Here is a 23,972-nt window from a genome sequence, read left to right as displayed (position 1 = left end):
CAGCTCCCGACTCCTCGGTTCAGTCGTTCCCGGAGCTCAGCACACTCTCTCGACGTTGCACTAACTACGTTGCACTAAGAGACTAATACACTAAGAGACTCTTTCGGTGCACTCGACGACCCACTCGGCACTCACAGAGTGACTATGAACTCGATGGACTCCGCATGGACTATCTAACTGACTCTCCACGTACCAGCAGGGTTTATATAGCTTTTGGCTGGTGTTCAAGAATATTCTGGGCTAAACCGGTACGAATTTGTTCCAGAAGTTTCTCCATCCGTCTATGGCATATCGCTAATTTTGTCGCCAAATGGGCGATTTCTCGCCACATGTTATAACGCAAATTACGTTATAATACAGTCGGTCAAAATTTACAGCAGGATTTGAGAAGTTAATACAGTTTTTATTAGTAAATCAACTATACATCACACAGTGAATGCTTAATGACAAAGGTTTGGTTTATGTGATTACAGCAAAGCCTCAAGGGCTATCTGCCTAAGGGAAGGGACGCCCTCATGAAGGATTTTCTAAGGGAAACTGACTTGTATACCCGTTACATAAGAGAAAAACCACGAAACCGCCTATGCAGCAAGCCAGTTCGCGGGATTCGAATCTAGGAATAAACTATCAGTGTTCAGCTACTTTACTGCTCTGCCTCTGGTGCGCTTAATGAATCAAAGGCTTTTCGTTGAAGGTAAATTGAAACATCAACTGTACCTGCGTCAGAATTCGAACCATGGAACTTCTACATGTTAGCCGAAGGGCTATCATCACTATTTATATCATAATAGTATGCACGGAAGAATGAGAAAATTCCTTACATCTCCCTTACTTAATTAACAAAAGCAATTAACAAAAGGTATGAAAACCAGTCAGAAAAATTCAGATGGGAACATAAGGCATTCACCAGATTTTAGTTCAAGCGTACTTTAAAGACTTTCACAAATTTGGTAGCAGGAAATGTAAAAAATCAACTTGTCCTCTCACCGGGAATCGAACCACGGATGTTCACTGTCTAGTTGGATTTAAAACATGTCGCGAAGGAATGTGATAGCACCTTACAATCGATTACGGGTTCCTTGAAGTATGGAAAATGATGTCTTTAAGCATGAATGAAGTCTCTTTTGTGCCTGGCAATATTGTGTTATTTTAAACGCATTTTCATAGCATTACTTTATCTCTGATACTTTAGTGCAGAAATTGCTGCACGGATATTTGCTTAAATGATGACTTCCTTAAACGAATGCTTTTTGTTCAAGTTCAGTTGTTCTATCTAATATACGAATAAAAAATAATCGTATACTACAAGGGCGAATAGTGTGGGTGAACTTTTAGTGTATTATTATAATATGGGAATTTGTAAATGAGAGAGTTGCTTGAAATTATCATTTAGCCCATCTTGTGGTCCTTAATATAGCGATTCTTCGGTTTATCTGCCAGAAATCTCAGATAGTCAGCTGTGGACGCAGTAATAAGAACTTATCAATATTTAAATGGAAGGCTGTATTAGCAATAGCATTTAAGATAATTCTACGTGCAGAGGTAAGACAGTTTTCAAGTAAGAGATTGACGCCTAACAGAAATGTGATAATAAAAAATTATGAGTGGGAACAAATCCTTGGAACTTTACAACACGTTTTAGTTAATCTCGATTGATCCAGAGTTTGATAAGGCCATTAAACGATAAACCCAACACTTCCCACACATTTACGTACTTAATGTTTATATTTTCTTTATTTACACCAATGAAACTGTAGAAAGTAAAGAGAACTTAAGAAAGTACACAAGAAAGTGGGACACTTTGTAAATTCTAATGAAAGTTTTAATGTTGCATTTAATACAATAAATTTAGGAATAATATTCTGAAGTCTGCATTCGAGGAAAAGTTGAAGACAGTACAAATTTTCATACGTTACGATTCGGGGGGAGGAACACTTTTCTTCTCATAATAGTTTAAACAAAACTGAAACAAATGAATATAGATAACGAAAAACAAATAAGAATGCGGTATGGAGAAACAAATAAAAAGTTACAAGAAAATATGGAAATAAATAAAGAGTCCTAACTCTGTTTCTTGATTTCATGAAGGTAAAAGAAGCAAAAATTTTCCATTAAAGGAGAAATGCCTTCTTAAAAAAACCGTTCAAGGGAAATGGCTCATATTTACATTACACAATGAGGAAACCAGAAAAACCTAATAAAGCTAGACAACGTTTCAGAAAGAGATTCCCCCCCCCGGGGGTCTACGCAGGAGAATCTTAAAAGTTACTGGCTCGGATCTGTAACTTGGTAGTCTTGGCTATGGAGGCATAAAATCACGAGCCTGGTGGTGTCACTTGCCCAGCTGAGAGATACCTAGAGAAGAAACTTCATTGGCACAGTCTGGATGAGTTGGAGTAAGTGCTGTGAAAGACCCATCCCTGTGGCATCAGTCATCCCGCGTAGTACTGGTGAGCAACATTTTTGATGATCAGTCAGATCTCAAAGCGTTCATGCCCCCCCTCCACTGTGATACTTGAGAACCGGGAGTGTTCATCCCGTGCGCCGCCAGGGGGGTAGAAGTTATTTTAGAAAAATGTATGAGACTGGTATCTCGGATTGGGGGTCCCAGTCTTCTGTTAGAAGGTGTTGCCCCAGGCCGGTAGCATAACCATTGACCACTATCCTTGCGGAACTTTGACTGGTGTGCCTAACCCCTCCTTGATATGGGGGATTCCCAGTCGGGATTCAGTACGTGTAGTACCGAACAAGCGAAGTAAGTTTAACAATCATATTATTATTATCAGAAAGAGTACTTCAGATGAACTACCAGTGTTCAGCAATTTTAGCTACTCAGCCACTATTAGACCGAGAAAAGCTAAACTAGAAAAGAACAGTAAAATCAAATTTAAAAAAGTGTGAAAAAAAGAAGAAATTTGAAAAAGAATTTATTGGTTTAAATCCTACTTCAGTGCCTATTTTATATTAAAATTTCATGTTTTCGACCCAAATTCGTTGAGTTACTGCGAAACCAAAGTACTTTGTTTTAACAATAAGTCATTCGGCACACAATTATAAAATATGCAATTGACCCTCTGAAACTAGTAATTACTTTTATCTTTGCGAAACATAAAAGCATGGAACATTTAACTGATTAAAGCAAGACAATCTGTTCATTAATTGAACAAATCCCCATTTCTGGAAACTGTCTTATTTTCTAGAATACTACCGAGTGCCTACGTTGCCACGTATTGGATATTAGTTAAGTTGAGAAATCTTAGTCTCATTAGCGCAGCTTTTGATTTTGAACAGAAAATAAAAATCACAGCGAGTTGTCAGTTCGAAAGACTAGATGATTTAATTGGATAACAGCATTTTTAGCCGAAAATTGTTCTCACAGGTGACAGGTGACGGAGGACGGGGACGCCTGGTGTTTAACATAGGTAAACAGGCGTGTGTCCCACGCCCTCCCCTATCTAGGAATAACAACTCCCTGGGGCCCCGTGAGGCTGCCTCGGGAGTTTATAATACAGATCTAAAGATCAATACATGGCCAAACAGGGCCTGAGGATTATTGTTTGACAATGGTTGCGTGACAATAACTTTGTGGGTGTGCATGGCTGTTGGAATAATACAGATACATAAAAATATACAAAACAAATACAAGAATAGATACATATACAGGCAAAAACAAACAAATTCTAACAGATACGAACATAAGGATGCATTGATATTAAGGTAAATATGAAGAGAGACACATATGTAAGATACAAGAGTAAAAACAAGAGTAATAAATACTTATAAAGTCATATGTGTATTGCTGGTATCCTTGGGGTTGCAAATGTGCTGTGAGCACTTAAACACAGAGATGAAGCTATTAGTACCGGATGTCGAGTTATGGTGCCAGGAGTTAGTGTTAGAGTTCGCTGAAAGTACAGTCTACACTTGTAAGGATCTTAAGTTTTACTAACGTTTATTTTATTTTAAATCTTTACTATCACTTCTTATTTTCTACTTCCGGCCAGAATTATAAGCGTGAAGGAGTTTATGCAAAGTTGTCTGGCGAACGCCAAGTATTTAAGTGTGGCCTTTTTGCCAAGCAGAAGAGAGGAAGCCGTGAGTTCGAAGCAGGCCGCTTACCTTAGAAGTTACGCAGTTGCTACTTTGCCTTCCAGGCCAGAGGTTTTAATCCTCTTGATAAATTAAACGTATTGTAGTGTTCACAGTCTCTGTGCTACATACGCTTTCTGTTATTATAAGGCCAATCTTATTCTAAAGTTAAATTAGAGTTTAGTTTTATTTTGATATCTTTTAAGTTAGACCCCGAGTGGAGGGTCATTGTATTCCGAAGTACGGAAGTCATTGTATATAAAGAAAAAAATAAAGGGTTTTGTATACCCTTCGTCTGTATCCTGTCTACTTACTACAATTAGTGAACATAGCTTTAGTAAGCTCTCTGTTCTAGTCAGGTCATTGTATGTTTCCGAAGAAGGTTAGAAGAAACATTGAACCTGATACACTATAGTTCAAATTTGCAAGAGTTCAGGCTACACTAAAGTTTAGTGTACACTGTGATACTAATAGCACTAAATTTGGAGTTTGGCACAGTCACTAAGTTTTAATGACTGTGCCAAACTCCAAATTTAGTGCTATTAGTATCACAGTGTACACTAAACTAATTGTTCTCACAAGAAGCGTACTCCATATATATGATGCTAATTTTTTCTTAATTAATTTGTAGGTTTTTAAATAATAATTTCATATTTATGTCGTACGCCATATCTAATTTTGTCAGATTATCTCGAATCTCATAATGAGTTAACATTTGCATCCGTGCTTTTCGTAATGTACCATTTGTTTCTGGGATCATCCGTCACATCTCGCTAATCTTGAATCTTCAAGGCTGTACAAATACAATCGACATTGTCATGGCATCTTCACTGCATACCATTGTCAACAATTCTAACACTTCAGTAGCTCTTTTCCAGACTTTTACCAAAATTTGAATTTCATATAAAACTTCAAATATTGAATGCCCATTTTTATGCTAAAGTGCACAGTTAGGTACTTGTGTCATCTGCAGTAATTACCTAATATTTATCTCTGCCATCTTGAAATTCATACACGTATGAGCTTAGACATGTTCAAGCAAATAGTCACATGAATTAGATACAGTTACGTCAGACACCACAAGGCACCTCCAATCCAAGAACTATAACTGTATCTGTTTTAATCAATTGAATTCGCTACTTCGTCTACGTGCACCGTCTACGTGGTCTACGTGCACTACTGTCTACGTGGTCTACGTGCACTGTCTAGGTGGTCTACGTGGTATTTCTAAAATCGGCAGCAGTCGCTGCCGATTTTGGAAATACCACGTAGACAGTACACTAAGAGGAAGGAGCACCCAGACCTGGTTAGCACAAGACTGCCTTTGCACAGTTAAACGCTCAACCCTTAGAGGCGATCCAAGGAGGCATAACCCTCCCTTTTAATCCTGGGGGACAAATTTTATCTCATAAAGTCTGGGTAATTCACACAAAGTCACAGTGATAGGCATCTACGCATCCACCTAAAAATCAAAGAACGCTTGTTTGACATCGACTGTCCCCAGTGTTGATCGACTGTCCCCAGTGTCCCCAAGGACAACATTCGATATCAAACCATATAGGGTCACCACAACCAAGGGGCAGACAAGATAGTACCACTTGGTCCCTGCCAAGCCTGAACCTACCCAGGGCTTTTTCTTTAGCCCTGGAACCTACCACCAAATAAACGATGGTTCTAGCCACTGTGAAGACTTAATTTTCCCCCAGGAGTCTGTCTAAATATTGACCTAGCCAGAACGCTGGAATTGCTCTTAGTCACCCAATAGGAGGAATAGTACGTAGACAGCAAGTAGACCAATAAAACAAGTAGATAAATTTCATGAGTAAAACCTCATTCTATTTTTAAACTCATCCTGCATTTGGAATGAAACTCGTGATAAAGTTTTTTCGTGTTTGTTTCAATATTTTATGCCTTTCAAGATCTCTTATTTCCTTCATTGCTAATTACGGCTCTTGCAAGTGACATCTGATAGTGTCAACAGAATGAATGGTCTTTAAAATGAAACTGGAAACAGATAAAAAGCGTTGCTTATATACGTCATAATAGCTCTTCAAAGACAATGAGTTTTCATTGTAACAGATGCCCAACCAATCAAGCAAAAGCTGTCTGATTGACGCTCATGAGCAATAAGCTTTCGTCAGTAAGCATGAACAATAAACATTTGAGTTAATTTTAAAATAATTTTTAATTGGATGTTAAATATTGATATGATGACTTTTTGGCACTAACGAAAGTGAAATTAAATTACAACTGAATGATGAATGCTACAAATGAAGATTATCTTCCATAACATTTGAGGATTAGATCATTCACCTTTTATTCGGATCAAATTCGACTGATATGAATGTATAACATGTTTGTTAGTGACATTTCTGATACTATAAATAAATAACTAGAAGTGTTTTTGTTTTTGTTGTCGTGTTCATATTACACGGAACAATGGTTGCCAGAGCTTAATCAAACAGAGGTTCGACTTATATTTTCCACCCCCAGTTTCGAGGAAGAGCATTCCAGGGGCGTGGTCCAAGGGTCTCCTACCCTTCTCCCTTTTCACCTAACTACACGAGAGGACTTTCGGCTTGCCGCATTTTTGTACTGCTCCCATGCCGCACAGGCACTATACATTTACAAACATCCATGTTTTCTCCGAGATTCGAACACTACAAGTGAAAAAGTGTGTTGCATTAGATTAGGATATGAATGCGATTTAAAAAAAAATCTAAACGCAACAAATTTAACAAACAATAGAAGGTAGCATACCTAAAACAAGATGATAAAATAGACAGGCAAGCTTAATTCATTACTGCGTTTTAGTTCAGTTTCTAAATGAACATTTTAGCAAAAAATACACACAGATAACTTTAACTAATAGGCCTTAATTTAACAAAAATATACTAGATCAATAGTCTTCTTATCATATGCTGAAATTATCTGCTTAATGTTCGTGGAACAGCTATCTTCAAATATTCAAGTGCACTGACCATGATCGGGATTATTAAGATTATGGTAAAGTATTCGAGGTCCAGCTGATTAAACGAAGAAATGTCGTTTAGTAAGCTGGACATTATTAAATCATTCAATAACCTGGACACTAGAAAAACGAAAGTTTTTTTAAAGAGAATTGGCTTGAACTCAGATTACACTCAAGGAAAATCTATCAAATCTCCCATACAATCACTCGTTTCGGCAGAATTTGAATCCGGGTCAAATTACCAGTGCTCAGTGGTTTTACCGCTCGGCTGCTGGAATGTTCCATGGCCATAAAACATCGGTCACAAAATATTTATATTATTTTCTTGAAAGAACTTTATGCAGTGAAATGTTAGTCTATATTTTCCAAAAAAAAAGTTATCTCCCCTTTACACATTGAACAATCGACGAAAAATCTGCGCGTGAGTCACTGATGAAACAATAGATAATATTTTAAAAAATTAAATTTATTTGGAGTTCAATATACATTTGTACTTACTTTGCATAGGCTTTCTCTAGTAATGCTGCCCAAAATTGGTTGGAATGTTGCGAATGAATAAACACCAATTTTCCATTGACTGTTGGTAATCTGTCATCTACCAAGACTTCTTGCCATTCACCACACCACCATAAGCGGAAACGGAAAACTCCCGCATAATCTGTGTCTAAAGAATTCAAAGAGTCCAGCGTAGAACTGAAAGTTTGGTCCGCAGGAACTACACGATAAAATAATCCTTTAGTAATGCTTAGACATCCCAATGCTGATACAAGCCAATGGTCACCTAGGAAAAGAAATATGATTATTAAATAGAAAATTAATGATGCGTTGCTTGCTTCAAGGCCTGCTCATATCAATTAAATTCGGAAAGCATAGTTCAGAATTCGCAAATGTACAACAATCCACACATAGCAACACATTTGCAAATTAGCTTTGTGATGATGAAAGGTCTCAAGAGTCTATGCGAAAACAGCGTCACTTAAATTAATATTTTTACCTGTGTTGCAGTAAAAGTAAAATACGTTGCATTAGTTCGCGCATGAGAGAATCTCAACAAAACTATTTTAGTAAAATCTCTTTATAATATATTGTTGCGAAACGCCCAGCTGCGGTAAGATAGCTTCCCCATAAAGCGGGATTAGGGGTTGCCAGAAAGTGGTAAGGAAAGGTAGGGTTACTAGATTTGGCGCGAAAGCGCCCATTTGGAGGCAAAATTGGCGGTATGCCATAGATGGAGCAAAAACATTCTAGAACGAATTCTTACTAGTTTTCCAGAGAATGTACACGATGGAGTACATTACAATTTATCGAACGCAATGAGGATTTGAAATGATTATGTCTACTTACCTAATTTTCCTGGTGTAATATCATACTGTAAGGTTCCATCTTGTATGAATACTGGATTAGAGCACAGCTCCTAAGGGAGGGGAAAAGGAAACATTTTCATTAAATTTAAGGACATAACGAATGAAGAAACGATTCTTTTTTGCAGTCTGAAAGCAATTATATAAACTTACAAATAATTGTTATAGAACTTAAAAGACCTGATGTGGACATTACATGACTTCTTTGTACGTCCTGTTAAAATACACACATATTTTGCTGCATTACGTTTAAACTTATTTCATTAGAGATATATTTCTCACTCAATTAATTTAATCTCACTTCGCGGCAAGGCAAAAATATATAAAAACTCAAAAAGTCTTCATTAAAAATTATAAAATACAGAATACAAACACAAAGACCAACAACGAACTCTCATTCAAGTTTTTTTAGTTCGGTGCCGATTAACAAGTAAAAACACACAATCCAGAAGCAGAGAAAAAATCACGTCTTTTTTTTAAGGGGAAGGGCAGGGATAAAACCAGAAGAAGTACTGTTTGAAACAGATATTTGCCTGAAACAGGCACGTGACTATATGGTAATGGCCTAATGAATCCAATCTTTGTGTTTTTCTTAGATAATTTTAGTTCAAAGGGGCAATTTCCTTGAAGGACTATTATTTTCGTTTTGAAATTTTGCGTTGAAAACTTTAAAAGGCTGCATCACTTTTCAAATCGTTGCCACCATACATTTTCGCCCTGTCTTATATTTAAAGAAATGAAATAATGAAGAATCTGCATACATGTATGTATGTTTCTTGCATAGTGATAAAACGACGGTACCTAGAGCCATCAAAATTTGAATAGCGTAATCTTCCATAGAATATGGGCATGTGGAAGCCCTAATTTGAATTTGAAATTTGTTTTATTACCGATTTCATATTTTGTAACACTTCAACGAATTTCTGATTAACAAATCAAGCGATTTCAAAGCGAGCAATGTCACCACTATACAGGAAAAAAAATCTTTATCTCCAGCGCGAGAGACTCTGTTTCGAAAATTCTAAAGATATGGTCATTTTAAAATTAATTTGCGATATTGCTGTTGAACTGAATTTTATAGTTTGAGTACGTAGAACATGATATCTAATAAATAAAGGTAACGCACAAATCGTCCCTTTGGACGTAATTTATTTAAAATCTGAAACCTTACTGTTTTTTTTTTTGTTGTTGTTGTTGTTTGTTTTGTTTGTTTGTTTGTTTGTTTGTTTTTGTTTTTGTTTTTTGATTTTATGTGTGATGAAAATTTTTCATTCGTTTCATAACAAAGTTAACATTTTTAGACAAGTCCCGATTAATTCACAAACTGTTTAATCTAGAGTTGACTGTATCTGGACAAGACTGTTGAATTTTGAATTGTGAACAAAAATTTGAACTGTAACCGAAATATTATTTATTAAATTACACTGAAAAAAAGAGCCTCGAGATTCAAGAAGTTTATTTATTTATTTTACTAAATTTCCTTTCATTTTAAAACCCTTAACATTAAAAAAAAATTCTTTCCTTTCTATTATTCTTATTTGATGAATTCGGATTCAGGAAAATTTAAGATTTGACCTGTTTTCAATAAATACTTTCCGTCTAAATTCTCCTGTTTTACTTCCTTGTACGAAGTAAAGGAAATATTGTAATCGAGAAAAATTTCGAGTATAATATTTCGACGAAAGTATCCATTTCAATCGCTCCCGAAACCATTTAAACGATTTTTTGCGTGACATCTGTACGTACGGGCAGAATAAAGGTCTTTTTTGCCTAAAAGGATTGCAAATTGGATTTAAAACGCATTCAGAAGAAATGTTTTCTTGACGTATGTATGTACCTTGCATAACTCAAGAACGCGTAACCGTAGAACGTTGAAATTTTGAATATGAGAGTGCTCTAACATGCAGTTATGCATCTCCCTTTTTCGTTGCAATCGGATGTACCAATCTTATATAAATATATACATAAATTCCGACTCTGTTACCTGACTTGGTGAGCTTCATTTTTTTATTCTTAATTGTTGGTAAATTGTGTTTTTTTTTCTTTTTTTTTTTTTTTTTTTTCATTAAAATTGACTTAAATATGTGGTTTTTATGTTCCAGTTAAGGTTTTTATGCGTTTAGCTAATCTGGGTGCAATAGTTCTAGAATTAAGTGCCGAGTTAAGAACCGCTATTTGTTTGCATTTGAAACTCAGTAGAATAGTGAATTATGTCTGTTTCTGCATCTTTACTATCTTTTCGCCGACTAGGATTAAAAGTAAACTTTTCGTTTTGTCACCGAAAAATCTGCCTTTTTGCCCGCTGGCCGAATTGTTTGTTTTTGCGTAGAAACCCTAATTTTAACTCTAAAAATTGTTTTTTAAACTGTTTTAACTGTATTTGGTGTTTTATGTTTTTATGTACAATTTTTAATGAAGATGTTTTGAGTTTTTATGCATTTTTGCTATGCCACAAAGTAAGAACTGAATTAATTGAATGAAAAGTATATCTCGTAAGTAAAATTCGAGGAAATAAGTTTAAATTAAATGCGCAGCAACATGTGTATAATTTAATAGGCCATACAAGGAAGTCATGTGGCGTCCACATCAGATTCTTTTTTCTTTAGATTATATTAAACATTAGTGAAGAAATTTGGTTTCATTGTTATTATTTCTTTTGATGAGAGTAATCTGAACATCAACGCTCTCTACTTTAAGTTAACTCACAATACATTTCTGAATCAAACTGAATCTGAATAATTTTCAGACAGACACATAATGCATTTGCAAGCTGAACGATGAATACGCATTTCTCTAAATATAGGTCTCTCGGCGCCCGAAGTAATAACCCATTACGCCCATAGATGAAATAGTTTAAGTAATCTGAAACGTTTGTCTAGGTCACTCATTCTTAGCTGCCAGTTATTATTCAGGAGGTGTTGCTTACCTGAAGGATACAAAAAATAATGAACCGCCTTATTGATCTCGAATTTACCAATATGTAAAATGGAAATGTATTACTTAATGTGTTTTCTTTAATAAACGATATATCGCTAATTTAAAAGATTAGATAAATAAAGAGATGTTGATCATGAGATGATTAAAAGAGATATCGCTATTTTGCTAAATTTCAATTATATTTAATTATATTTAACTTGTTAGTACTAAATTTTTACAGCAGTGTGTATTTTGTAATACCGTATTTAACCAAAGATTTCCTCTAACATATTATCCTCTCCTTTTTCTGCGTACGATCTAGAAATTTCTGACTTTTTTTTAACACCATAAAAAGTATAAAGAAATAGGAAATTGCACTGTGTAGGTAAAAAGGAATTTTACTGAAATTAATAATACTAACTTACTATATAAAATGCAATAATAATATGATTATTTATATCTTGCGTTCTTTGTTTAAATCCTTTTAGAAACGATATACCTAGCGCATCATTTCCATCCCAGTTTTAACAGGTAAAATATGCGAAGAGGGCAAAATACGCGAGTAAGTACAGCAATCAAGAATACAAAAGACTTGGCAACATTTTACATTACATTAAATTAGACTTGAACCTTACAATTCGGTTTTTCAAACCAAATTGGCTCCTATCCTATTTGCTCTTAAGTGGACTGAGGAAAACCTGACTGTAAAAACATGTTACACTGCTGGCCATTAAAATTGCAACACCAGGAAGGAATGATCTGACGAACGTCAGGGAATCACATGAAAGGAAGAAGAGGTTGAGATATGCAAATGATAAGTATTTCAGCCCAATTAGACGACGCAGGAGGGAGAAACGACATCTGGAGGTCGGAGTCAGAATATCATGTCATGCCTCGAATAATAAGAAGAAATACCAGCAAGTGTCGGAATGCAATAGAAGAAGGATTGTTGCTAATCGAGAGTGTGGCTTATCGTTTCGTGATATCGCCCGTCGCACTGGTCGACATCCAACCACTGTGATGCGCATATGGAATCAGCAGGTCATATCGAGCGGCATGCAGAATCTCAACGCCCACTTATAACTAACGCCCGAGAGGACAGACATATTGTAAGGTCAGCCCTGAAAACGTACAACCACATCACGGACCATTAGTCAGAAAATGGGCATGTTTGTAGCACGCCCAGTACCCGCTCGTACGGTGCATCGACGCTTGCAGCCGCCTGGACTATCAACACGATGACCATTACTTAGGCTTGCATTGACAATGCAGCATAGAGAGAGACAGCAACTCTGGAGCGCCGAAAACAAAGCTAGATACAGGAATGGCACAACATCGTATTTTCAGACGAGTCCCGGTTCTTCGTGCAATACCCTGATTGCCGTATACGTGTCTAGAGGCTCCGATGAGACCGCACTTCTTCTGCTTACATTCGATATTGGAATAGGGACCCTGCACCTGGTGTAATGGTTTGGGCAGCCATTGGATGCACGACACACATATCTCTAGTTCAGATCGACGGTAATTTGAACACAGATCGGTACATTTCTGACATTTTACGTCCTGTGGTTGTGCCGTATCTTCGAGGCCCGCAAACACCATTTTCCGACAAGATAATGCAAGACTACATGTTGCACGTCGTGTTCTGACCTTCCTCGATACACAGGATATTTGATTACTTCCTACTCTGCACGGTCTCGAGATTTGTCACCCATTGAAAACATCTGGTCATAGGTTGCTGAGAGACTGGCCCGTCATCCCTCCCCAGCTAATACGGTTGAAGAAGTATGGCACAGACCTGAAGCAGTATGGAATGAGTTGCCCGTTTCTGTCATTTAAGCCTAGTTGGACTTTATGCCTAACCAGGTAAGGGGCGTTATAGATGTCAAGGGTGCAGCTGTTTCTACCAATTTCGTGCCTCTGTAAACTCCCAAACTGCTTACAAGTTTAATCATTTTATCTTCATGCCATACTGTTTACGTACAATAAATACATTTTTTGTATTTGCTTTTTTCCTTCATGGTGTTGCAATTTTAATGGCCAGCGGTATATATATAGACTCATTATCTGTTTTGGAAGCACTAGCAGAAGTTAACACTAATATTTTGGTCTCATATATAAAAGACCTCCTCGTAAAAGTTGAGAAAATACATGAAGTGAAATGAACTGGGTGAAAGGCCATATTGGTGTTATAGGCAATGAGAGTGCAGACATGCTGGCCAAAGAGGCTACTGTGGGTAATGCCAGGGATGCGTTCGATATTCAAGTATCAAACAGAAATGTTATTGGTAAAATCAAGGATCTCTATTATGACTGCCAGAAAGAGAAATGGAACATTTCGGGAAAAAGGTAAGATTACTTGTTGAGCTTTGAAGTTTCTAAAAATATGAAAATGATATGTGATTTTGATTACAATCAAACAGTTACTGGACACAAGCGCTTCCCGGCGTACCTGGAAAGATTTAATTTGCAAAATCTTATTGTAGTTTTTGTAGTGCTGAAGGTTGAAACATATGATACGAAGGCTGACCGATGGATAACAGTTCCTGAAGCAGATCCGTCTGGACCTCGAGCGTACCATAAATTGGCTGTGATTGGTTTTAATATAGTAGTATGTGTTATTGGTAGTTTTGATGGTAATGAGTATTTCAATAGTTGTTGCTGTTTCAACGCTGTCACAAAAGAATGGAGGAATATTGCTCCCATGTATTCAAAAAGGTGCTTTCTGCAGAATTCTGAGTTGGAGCTCACAATAAATTGTTCAGCAAAAGTGGAAATTTTATTTATTAGTTTGTACTTGGAAATTTGGGTCTTCATAAGTTAAAATAATAAGCTTTCAAAAATTTAGTATTACTTTTGAATTTTATTGCTTTAATGCATGATCCGGGGTTAACGTTACTCATTTTAATTTGGTAGCAGCTTGCGTAGGTTTTCAGAGAGTTCGCTAACAGCGGTGGATGAACTTCGTTTCGTTTCGGATTAAACGAAAACTGTGCAGCAGATTATATTTAGTAAGGAATACACACTGTTATGCCAGTCGATTACAATCATGCAAAGAGAGTTTCAACTGCAACGTGGGGCTGTCAGTTCAAGAACAACAATCACTAAATGAGCGTGCGACTAATTAAATATCGTGGCATGTATTTTTCCCGCATTTTTATTCTACATTCATAAACAAAGTAGTGCTCATCAAATCATAGAAAATCCTCTATAATGCGCGAAAATGCACACCGCGATTTATTGTCCTAATTATAGTTATTTTACTCACGACTATATTTGTTATATCGTATTAATCTAATGCGATTTCGTTGAGTCTGTTTAGTTGTTAGATTAATTAATCGCCTTAAACAAGTTTTCATGCCATGCTTAAGCCTCTTGAGTTTCTTTTTCCTTCCTTCTTAACTTTTCTATTGTTGTACATGTATTTACGAGGCGTAAAATACCAATTTACCCAGACGCCCTTCTAACGCCTGTTTGCCACCTGTCCCCCTCTCGAATTTGCAAATACACTGAACGATGCAAAGAGGTCGGTCGCCCTGTAAGAAGAATGAGGTAACAAGGTCAAATACTTGCTTATCTTACCAGGTTCTTCCCTGCTGTTAAGCAAATGCATCAAGGGTATAGAATCACTAGAGGAAACGGGCGAAGTTCAAAGGATGCTAAGGTCACATGTTTTGCATTCAGGTGACGTTTGTGGTTACCTTCTTCATGGTCAAGATATGGAACTGAAGAATCATTTTACGAGTAAGACATGCTCTCTGTTCTTGAATAGCGAATTAGCAAGTCCCATTTCACATTCGCATTTGACACTCAGCATATGCAGCGAAGTGTAATCTTTCAGATATGAAGATGTTTCGCTTATGCAATTTTAGTAACTTTTTTTCTTATTATTTAGCTATTAATCAGCTGGATTTTTTAATATCCTACATTAATTAATGAAAATTTTAAAAAGTTGCAATATGAAAACTGCAGTTTACAATGATACATATTGAGCTTGCTTATCAGTGAAGTTTGAAACATTTTATTATAATTGCTATATTGCTTTTAAAATGCTTTTTAAATTAAAAGTTTTAAAATTATTAAAGAGAAATCTTTGTCTGATCATGGTATGTAGATTTCGCTTAAAAAATTTAATTTAAATCTGATGTGGACCCCATATGACTCCCTTGTATGGCGTATTAAATTATACACACTGTTTTTGCTACACTTCATTTAAACTATTCTAAATTAACCTGTCCCTCAAAGCAAGTTGAAAATGACATCAAAAATCGCAAATTTTGAAATTAGATATATCTGTCAATTTATGTCGTACGGGAGTCAAAGTTCTGTTAATTTTATTTTTTCATAACCAGTATAAAATTTTCCCAGATATAAGTATAGGAATTGAGAGCCCGCATTACATGTTAGATTTCTTCATTTTTCAAAAATTATTTTTATTTTAATTTGACGTTGCCAAAACATGAATGCTTTCGTCATTTGAGACATTTCTGTAATTGGAAATATATGAATACGACTTACGATTGCGAAAATAAAGGTCGGACAGGGCCGTTCCTAGCGGGGGTAAAAGTACGCTGGCGTCCAAAATCAGAGGCGGCCGGACTCTCGGGGCGATACTCACGCCTAAGTATTTTAAATTCATTAAATTCACTGTCAGTACTTGTCATATGTAAGTAATTTTTATACTATTTGTCATATGTAAGTACTTACTGAATATGAAATAAAAATTTTATTAATCATTCAGCATTTTTTTTTTTTTTTAAATTTTGGGGTGGCAACCTTAAAGTACGCGGGCGGCTAATGGCCTATGAACGGCTTTGAGGCCGGATAAGGACTTTTAAACCAGGAAAGTGGATGGGTGTATTTGCATATACACATAGGTTCGGTATTGCCCGATTACAATAAAAAAGGGAGGTACACAGTTATAGCAGTTTTATATACAAAATTTCAATGTTCTAATAGTTTTTGAGTTATGCTAGATACATGCATACAATGCATTCGTACGTACAATGTATTAGTATGCGAATACATGCATTTGTACGTATAGACGTCACGAAACAAATCTCTTTTTATTCCATTTTTATGTCTGTTTTATAATCCAGTTTGGAAAAAAGTCCTTTATTCTGTCCGTACGTACAGAATAAAGTCAGGCAAAAAAATTGTCCAGATGATTTCGGGAACGGTCAACATAAATATTTCTGTTAAAATATGGTATCGAAATTTTTTGCAATCAGAATACTTCCTTTGCTTCGTACAAACAAATAAAAACACATAAACACATTTAAAACACTTAATAAAAGTGTTAGCTAATCATCAGTTATAAGCTTATAATTAAAAGTGTAAGAATTACTTCTTCTTACTACGATTACTCAAAAATTAAAGACACAGAACTTAAGAATCTTGTATTCAAAGTAAGCCATTCAAAATGACAAAGCCGAGGAGTAGAAAAGAAATGTTCCTTTCAACTGGGCTTTGTTGTTTTGAATAATAAAGGCGATAATAACCTAATTAATGTCACCTAGAGATTTGTGCATTTATTCAATAAAGACATTCAAGATATAGATGTGCACATATTCGCCTGGATCACTTGCGTACAAAAGTTGCAATTCATGTTTCCCTCAACCTGGTTTGCATTCTGATTGAATTAGGGCTGATGGAAGAAATAAAAGGTACAGAAAAAGAATTAACATAAAAATAATACGATAGCCAAAACAGACCTTATTTAAATTTGACATAAAAATCTTCCCATTTGCATGCCAAACAAAACGTTTAGGCTACTCATAAAGAATCTCTTGCACTGTCTTATATTATAATGCTTTGAAGTCCGTACTGCTGGGCGAAAATTATTTTCTTGACCCTCGCGCTAACAAGTTTGGATCATGTGATATGTATGTATGAACTAAGACAGATTACACTTCCTAGTAACATCAAAATCGTGTATTTGTTTCCAGGGTACATGTGTATAATGCAAAATAAAAAAATATGTTTAAAATTCATCACATATTATTCAATTCAATGAATTATATGGAAAAACCAAAAGACCAGAAACACAGTGGCAAACTACAAGAAATAATGCGTCAAAAAGTGGAAAAACTAAAAATGAAATTTCTCTGTCATATTTTGCTGCATCGCCCTCGCATTGCTGCAACAAAAGAAGCAAATAAATAAATTAGCCCATTTTTAAACCGTCAAAGGTGCAAATTAAATTGGATTATCCTTTATTGCAAAGTTTACGAAGTTTCTTAAATGGTAAAAATTTCAGCAGTAACAATGACCTTAAATCACACTTAATTGAATTTTTTGCTGACAAAGACCAGAAGATCTATGAGTGCGGTATCATGAAGCCATAAGAAAGATGGCAAAATATCATCGAACCACATTTAAAAACCTAAATAATTTTCTTGCGAACCCGATATATATACACTGACGCGACAAAACGTTATGAACATCCCCACATTTTTCAATAAACTCGTCTGGATAACGTGGAGAACATGTAATTTAATGGGACTAGTATTAAACTACTGGAGGAAGTAAGGAATCATTCTTGCACTTGCTTTTGCGAATGATGGGAATGGCTGCTGATCTAAGCGAATTTGATACAGGACAAATTGCAATGGCCCAAAGACTCGGAACAAGTATCTCCGAAACTGCACAGTTGGTAGGTTTTCAACGATCTGCCATTGTTAGTATTTAAGCAAAGTGGATAAATGATGGTGAAACTAGTAGTAGAAGCCAAGGTGTTGGACATCCACTCGTCATCAAAGCAGTTGCTGTAGCCGATTTTGCTGTAGCAAGCGGGACCTCGGAAACTGTCCTTGCTACAGCAAAATCGGCACTAAACAGTGGCTTAGCTGACAGCCAAATACAATGCAGGCCCAAGTGCAAGTGTTACAGTTCAGGGTACACTGTTGGATATGGAATTGCGCAGCAGATCTCCGACTCGTGTGCCTCAGTTCACCAAGCGTCAATGTCAATTACGTCTACAGTGGGCACACGAATATCGAGATTGGGCCATGGAAAAGTGGACTGGTCCGATGAATCACGATGTCTCTTTCATCACGTCGATGGCGTATCAGGGTATGCCGTCTTCCAGGTGAACAGTTGCTCCCCCTGTGCAGTACGTTACATATAGTGACGGAGGTATTATGCTTTGGGGAACTTTCTCATGGACGGATCTGGGCCCCTTGTGGTAGAATAGACCGTGAAAGCTGCGAACTACCTCAACATAACTGCGGATCCGTTGCACCCTTACATGGGCTCTGTCTTCCCAACTGGAAATGGAATTTTCCAGCAGGACAACGGCGCATGTCACAAGGTCACTCGAATTATGTTGAAGTGGTTCGAAGAGCATGAGGATGAATTCTAATTAATTTCCTGCCCACCTAACTGGCCGAATCTTAACCCGATAAAGCACATTTCGGATGTCGTGGAATGATAGCTTAGAGCTCAAACACCACCATGTTGTAATATCTCGAATTTGCGTGGCCGCTGCTTAGACATTTGGTACAACCTGTCTCCATGCCACCAAGAACTTGTGGCATCCATGCCAAGGCTAGATCTAGCTGTTTTTCAGGCTAAAGATCGCGCAAAGCATTATTTAGTAGGTGATCATAATGTTTTGGCTCTTCAGTGTATGTGTTTGTCTGATAAATATATAAGTTGGTTACGATCGTATAACACTATATATATATATATATATATACCCTTAATATATGAATATGATTCTTTTATAACCTAATACTACGCATGACGTGTGTGTGTGGTGTGCTGAGTGTAAGTTTATAATATGTTTGGTAATTATAGTCTTAAAATATAATTTGCCTCGAATAGGGTTTAATTGAAAATTTATTTTAATAATATTCAATTATATTTGCTACAATGTTTTTCTGTGTACCGTAATTTCCGGAAGAAAGGCCGCATCAGCGTAAACGCCGCACTCGAGAAAAATGGCGGGAAAAAAATTAAAATTACACAGAAACGCCGCATCAGCGTAAACGCCGCAATAGATTAAATTGCGCGTGACATCGTCGTGGGCCGTATAGATGCAAAAACTCAACCTAAGTCCTGATATATGACATACCAGTTAAGAAAAATGCATGAAATGAAACCATAACTCAAAAATAAATTAAAGGTAAGAAATGTATAGCTTCTGTGCCGTTTAGAGTCATTTTCAAAAATTTTCCGCTCCCTTCTTACTTAAAAACTATCCAACAAGTACTTGTACCCAAACTGATGGGATCTGTATTTGGCAGAATGCCAAGAAAAAATCCATTCATGCTGAAGGGGAAATACGCCAGAGTTCGTTATTGCGAGGCAGGTGGAGTCGTGTTCGCCTTTGAAACAAATTGCAGAAAAGGCAGGGGTGGGGAAAGGATGGGTCCTGGAAGATTCATCGAATGGCAGAGGAGAGAGACTATTCAAACTGATGAGAATGTTGATTTGAAAGGGGGAAGAATGTTATTGTTCTGAGATCTCGTTTAGGGTGAATAAGGCATGTAGGTCCGTTCAAGGGAAAGAATGTAAACAAAATAAAGCTCGCAAAAATCAACTGAGTGGTCTTTTGTGTGGGAACAGCACCAGTCTACGCACAATGACAAGGCCATCCAAACTACGAAAAACTCGTATGTACAATGACCATCATAGGAAATATTTTATTTTTAGTGCATCTAAACGCCGCATGGGTAGAAACGCCGCACCCGCTGAAAATTTAAGTTTTAAACATATAAACGCCGCGGCGTTTCTTCCGGAAATTACGGTACTTAGTTTTTATTTTTCAAACTATAATCTTTTAATCTCTCTCTTGCTAAAATCGAGAGATTTTTTTCCCTTTCGAGTAAATTTTTTAAAAAACGTTTTTAGGTACCTAATCCTTAACAGAAAATTTCCAGTTCGTATTTATTTTCAACCTGAAGACTAAGCTTTGGTACCTGTAAGAAATTTCTCTTGGTTACACTGCGCGTTCCAAACATACTGATAGGTAAATGTTGTATTTTCAAACTCAGGTTGATTTCAAATAATTTTAATACCATGAATTGACCACTATATAACTTAAATTAAAAATAAGCAAATTTTAAGAAAACTTCCCAGATTTACACGTAAAACTTTCGAAGTGTGACAAATCATGAGAATAAATAAAGGCGAATTTCTTTCTTTTTTACACTAAATATTCCTTCGACACATGCAAAAAAATATACATATATTGGTATGTAAATAATTATAAACTTCTTTATATGTTACAAAAACTTGTCACTTCATGATATTTCGATTCTGATAAAATTTAAATCTTTGGAGAAAAATTACTAGAAAATTATCTTCATCACGGATTCATCGGTCAATCGGAATCTTTTCTCAGATTTCTTAATACACTGTTCACATACAAATAAACTTCCAAAATTCACATACATATATACTCCCAAACAAAGCAGTTATTCTTGTTCCAAAAATTCGTAACTGAGGATATTTATCTTTTGACAAGTAAGAATAAAAGTAAATCAAATCTATATCTTCAAATCATTGAATGGGATTTATATCACTATAAGGTTTTTTTCTCTTTCCTTTCCGCATGCCTTTGTGCTGCAACGGTAGCACACTCGGCACGTATTCAGGGGGTCCAGGAACGAATCCAGGTGAGGTCTTTGCTCATTTTTCACGTCTCTCAGCATAAAAAAAATAAAATAAAATAAAAACTTAATGACTCTACAGTGGCGCCCGAATTAAAAGTTAAAAGAGGTGGTGGTACCTGATGATTCTTTAGCACCAGGATATGACTATTGGGTCCCCTTATCCTCAGTCGTCTTTAAAAGGGGGTACATAAGGTATTTCCTCTCTCATTTCTGCACGCCTTCGTGGTGTAATGGTAGCACACTCGGCGCGTATTTGAGAGATCCAGGTTCGAATCCCGGCGAGGACATTGCTCATTTTTCATGTCTCCTCCTTCAAAATAACCTAATGACTCTACATCACGCTGGTAAATTAATTAATTCTAACTGTAGATTTTCTGTTGCGTTATTTACACTCGTTTCAATAGAAATAAAAATAATGAAGTATCGGACTATAATTTATTAAAATTTATTAATCTTTTTTTTCTTCAAATTTTTGTCATAATAATGGTATTTTTTCATACCTTTGAGGTTTTTTAGTTGAAATAATAGGGCAGGACTTGAGATATAGAAAATGTACGAAATATTTTGACTCAAGCTGCGTTTTCCGTAATTCAAATTTAGCTTTAAAAGATTTAAAAGAAGCACGTGATAAATTTATTCTTTCCGAGCATCTGTTTATTGAGGATATTTATATGTGTCCGTTTAAAGCAACAAAATCGATAGATCCGTTATCCATGTGTCATTCATTACACAGCTCTTCGATGATTTTATTTTATTTATTTACTTTTGCTTCGTTAAAATTTTAATATCATTCATTAATCAAAAAACTGCTTTAATAGAGTTCCTCGGCATCACTGCCACATTACGTTATACTAAATAATTCCTCTGTGCTCAATTCCAATTTCTTCGAGCAGTGAAATGAACTTGATGATTCAGAACTCTTCTGCTGATAAAATTAGTTATTGTTTCATTAAATTTTACGTAGTTACTGTTTCGATAACCTTATCTGTCTACAAACTTCTGGCACTATATTGAGAACAAATACATAGCTAAAATATATTCGCGAGCCACATAAAATTGCTTCGGGGGTCGCCAGTTTGAGATCAGTCGTTATTTCACGGTTATCCGGTCAGCTCCATTTCACACAGTGTAGAAGACAGTAGTTGATGTAAATCTTTTATGTGGTCATGCCACGCCTTTGTGTACTTGTTTTAAAACTCATGAATACCGTTTCAGATTCAGTCTAATGCGCAAATGAGATTTTTTAAATTATCTTTCAAACGATGTGAATTCTTCTATTTTCTCCTGCTGTTTTTTGCATTCATTTTACCATACAAACGCCTGTCTTGTCATTCTTTCAATTTACTCTACAATTTTTGCTGAACGTGATAAACATGGGTTCTTAAACTGCAAATATTGCACCAGACTTCATAGATTTCTCCAGGAGAAATACCATAATATGAGTATTAGATTTTTGATTTATTCAAACGGTTATCTTACATAAATGCTCAAGAAAAAGTTGGAAACAGTTTCAAAATTTCATATATGTTAAATTCTTTTTTACTCGAAAAAAATATAGCAATCAGAAAATCATTTTTTTCCCCATAAGCGCGTAAAGAAAGGAGTTATTCCTTACTAGAAACTTCATTTGCAAGGTATTATGAAAACCAAAAGGGATAAGTACATATTACATTACAAAAGGGATAAGTACATATTAGTCAAGGTATTATGAAAACCAAAAGGGATAAATCATAGTCTATAATGTTTCATATCTCTTACCCTAGGTCTTTTCCAGATGAACTGAAAAGGAGGTTTCTGGTGGTAGAAAACAGATGTTTGCGTGGCAGGAAAATCTGAATCTTCGAAGAATTCTCCTCTTTTCAAATGACTTCGTTTTATCTTTTCAAATTCACTCATTGCCTATGAATTGAAAGAAAAATCGTTATTGGATATAGCAAAAACGAATTACAATGACCATCAAGAATTAAGAGATCAGGACATTTTTTTAATAATGACAGCTTAACTCAAAATACATTTCAGTGCATTAATAGATAATGATTTATAAGTCTACTCAAAAATAAATTCTTCCAGTTGATGGCATTCTGTTGAAATACATGCCTATGACGATAAAATTAATACATCGGTAAGTGGGAAAATATATGGTTGTTGTTGCTAATGCTCACTTGTCTGACCTGTAGTCAGCTCAAGGCCACGACAGGAGGAGAAAAATTTGCATCTGTCGTTGGCAACAGCCCTGAGCACTTTACAGCTTACAGGGCGGCTTAGCTCAGTTCCCCCTCCAAGCTTCATGGAAAGCACCCCGGTGACGGATCCGACGGTCTTCCATCCCTCTTCCCCTACCGCCAATCTCAGGAGAGGATTTTTGGCTCGCCGCATATTTAGAGTGCCCCCATGCCGCACGGACACTATACATTCACAAACATCCATGCCTTCTCCGAGATTCGAACCTAGGCCCTTCGGCACGGCATTCAGCGACGCTAAACTCTATACCGGCTAGGCGGTATATACATTTGCATTATATTCGAAACAATTCTGAATGACATGATAGTCAGCGGAGGTTGATTGCCACTTCGTAAACGAGAGCGCAGTTACCATTCCCATGTAAATGCCTCCTTATTGGTCTAAAATCAGACCCTCTCTATGTAGCAAAGCTTTCACTGAGGTTTGGTTTGGATTATTATGCCAAAGCACATTAGAGCTACCTGCCTAAGAGAAGGAATGCCCCATTCGTTGAGAACTTTGTAAAAGAAACTGTCTTGAATACATGTGCAGAAGGAGAAAACCACGAAAACGCCTGGAATGGAACTCAGGGCAGAACTACCAGTATTGAACGATTTTTACCTCTCAACTTTCAGTCAAAAAAGGGTTAAATGATCGATGGGTTTGAACATAATTTTCATCGAATGCCTGATTGGCAAGTGCTGCGCCATTACGTTAAAATGGCTTAGACAAAAAGATTCACTAATTATATTCCAGTTGAACTAGATCGGGAAATGTCCCCCCATTTCGTAAAGC

General features: G+C 36.3%; 1 protein-coding gene and 1 long non-coding RNA gene across 4 annotated transcripts in view; one reads left to right on the top strand and one right to left on the bottom strand.

The window, feature by feature from the left end:
- The window catches only part of LOC146998583 (uncharacterized), a 140,574-nt gene that overhangs the window by 15,854 nt on the left and 100,748 nt on the right, over positions 1-23,972 (top strand). The gene's annotated exons all lie outside the window — the stretch shown is intronic.
- Positions 1-23,972, bottom strand: part of CalpC (calpain C) — a 159,458-nt gene that overhangs the window by 78,612 nt on the left and 56,874 nt on the right. For all 3 annotated transcript variants that reach the window (XM_085811133.1, XM_085811134.1, XM_035367714.2), the window contains 3 exons: positions 22,716-22,856; positions 8,405-8,474; positions 7,559-7,841 (listed from right to left, as the gene is read on the bottom strand). In XM_085811133.1, the coding sequence (XP_085667259.1) occupies positions 7,559-7,841; positions 8,405-8,474; positions 22,716-22,856 (494 nt within the window). The remainder of the gene's footprint in view (positions 1-7,558; positions 7,842-8,404; positions 8,475-22,715; positions 22,857-23,972) is intronic.

The sequence above is a fragment of the Stegodyphus dumicola genome, chromosome 2 (assembly GCF_044657685.1).
Source record: "Stegodyphus dumicola isolate Sdum_Otavi_A_Nest chromosome 2, ASM4465768v1".
Classification (NCBI taxonomy): domain Eukaryota; kingdom Metazoa; phylum Arthropoda; class Arachnida; order Araneae; family Eresidae; genus Stegodyphus; species Stegodyphus dumicola.
Note: the sequence above shows the minus strand (reverse complement) of the source record. Positions and strands in the feature narration are given on the sequence as shown.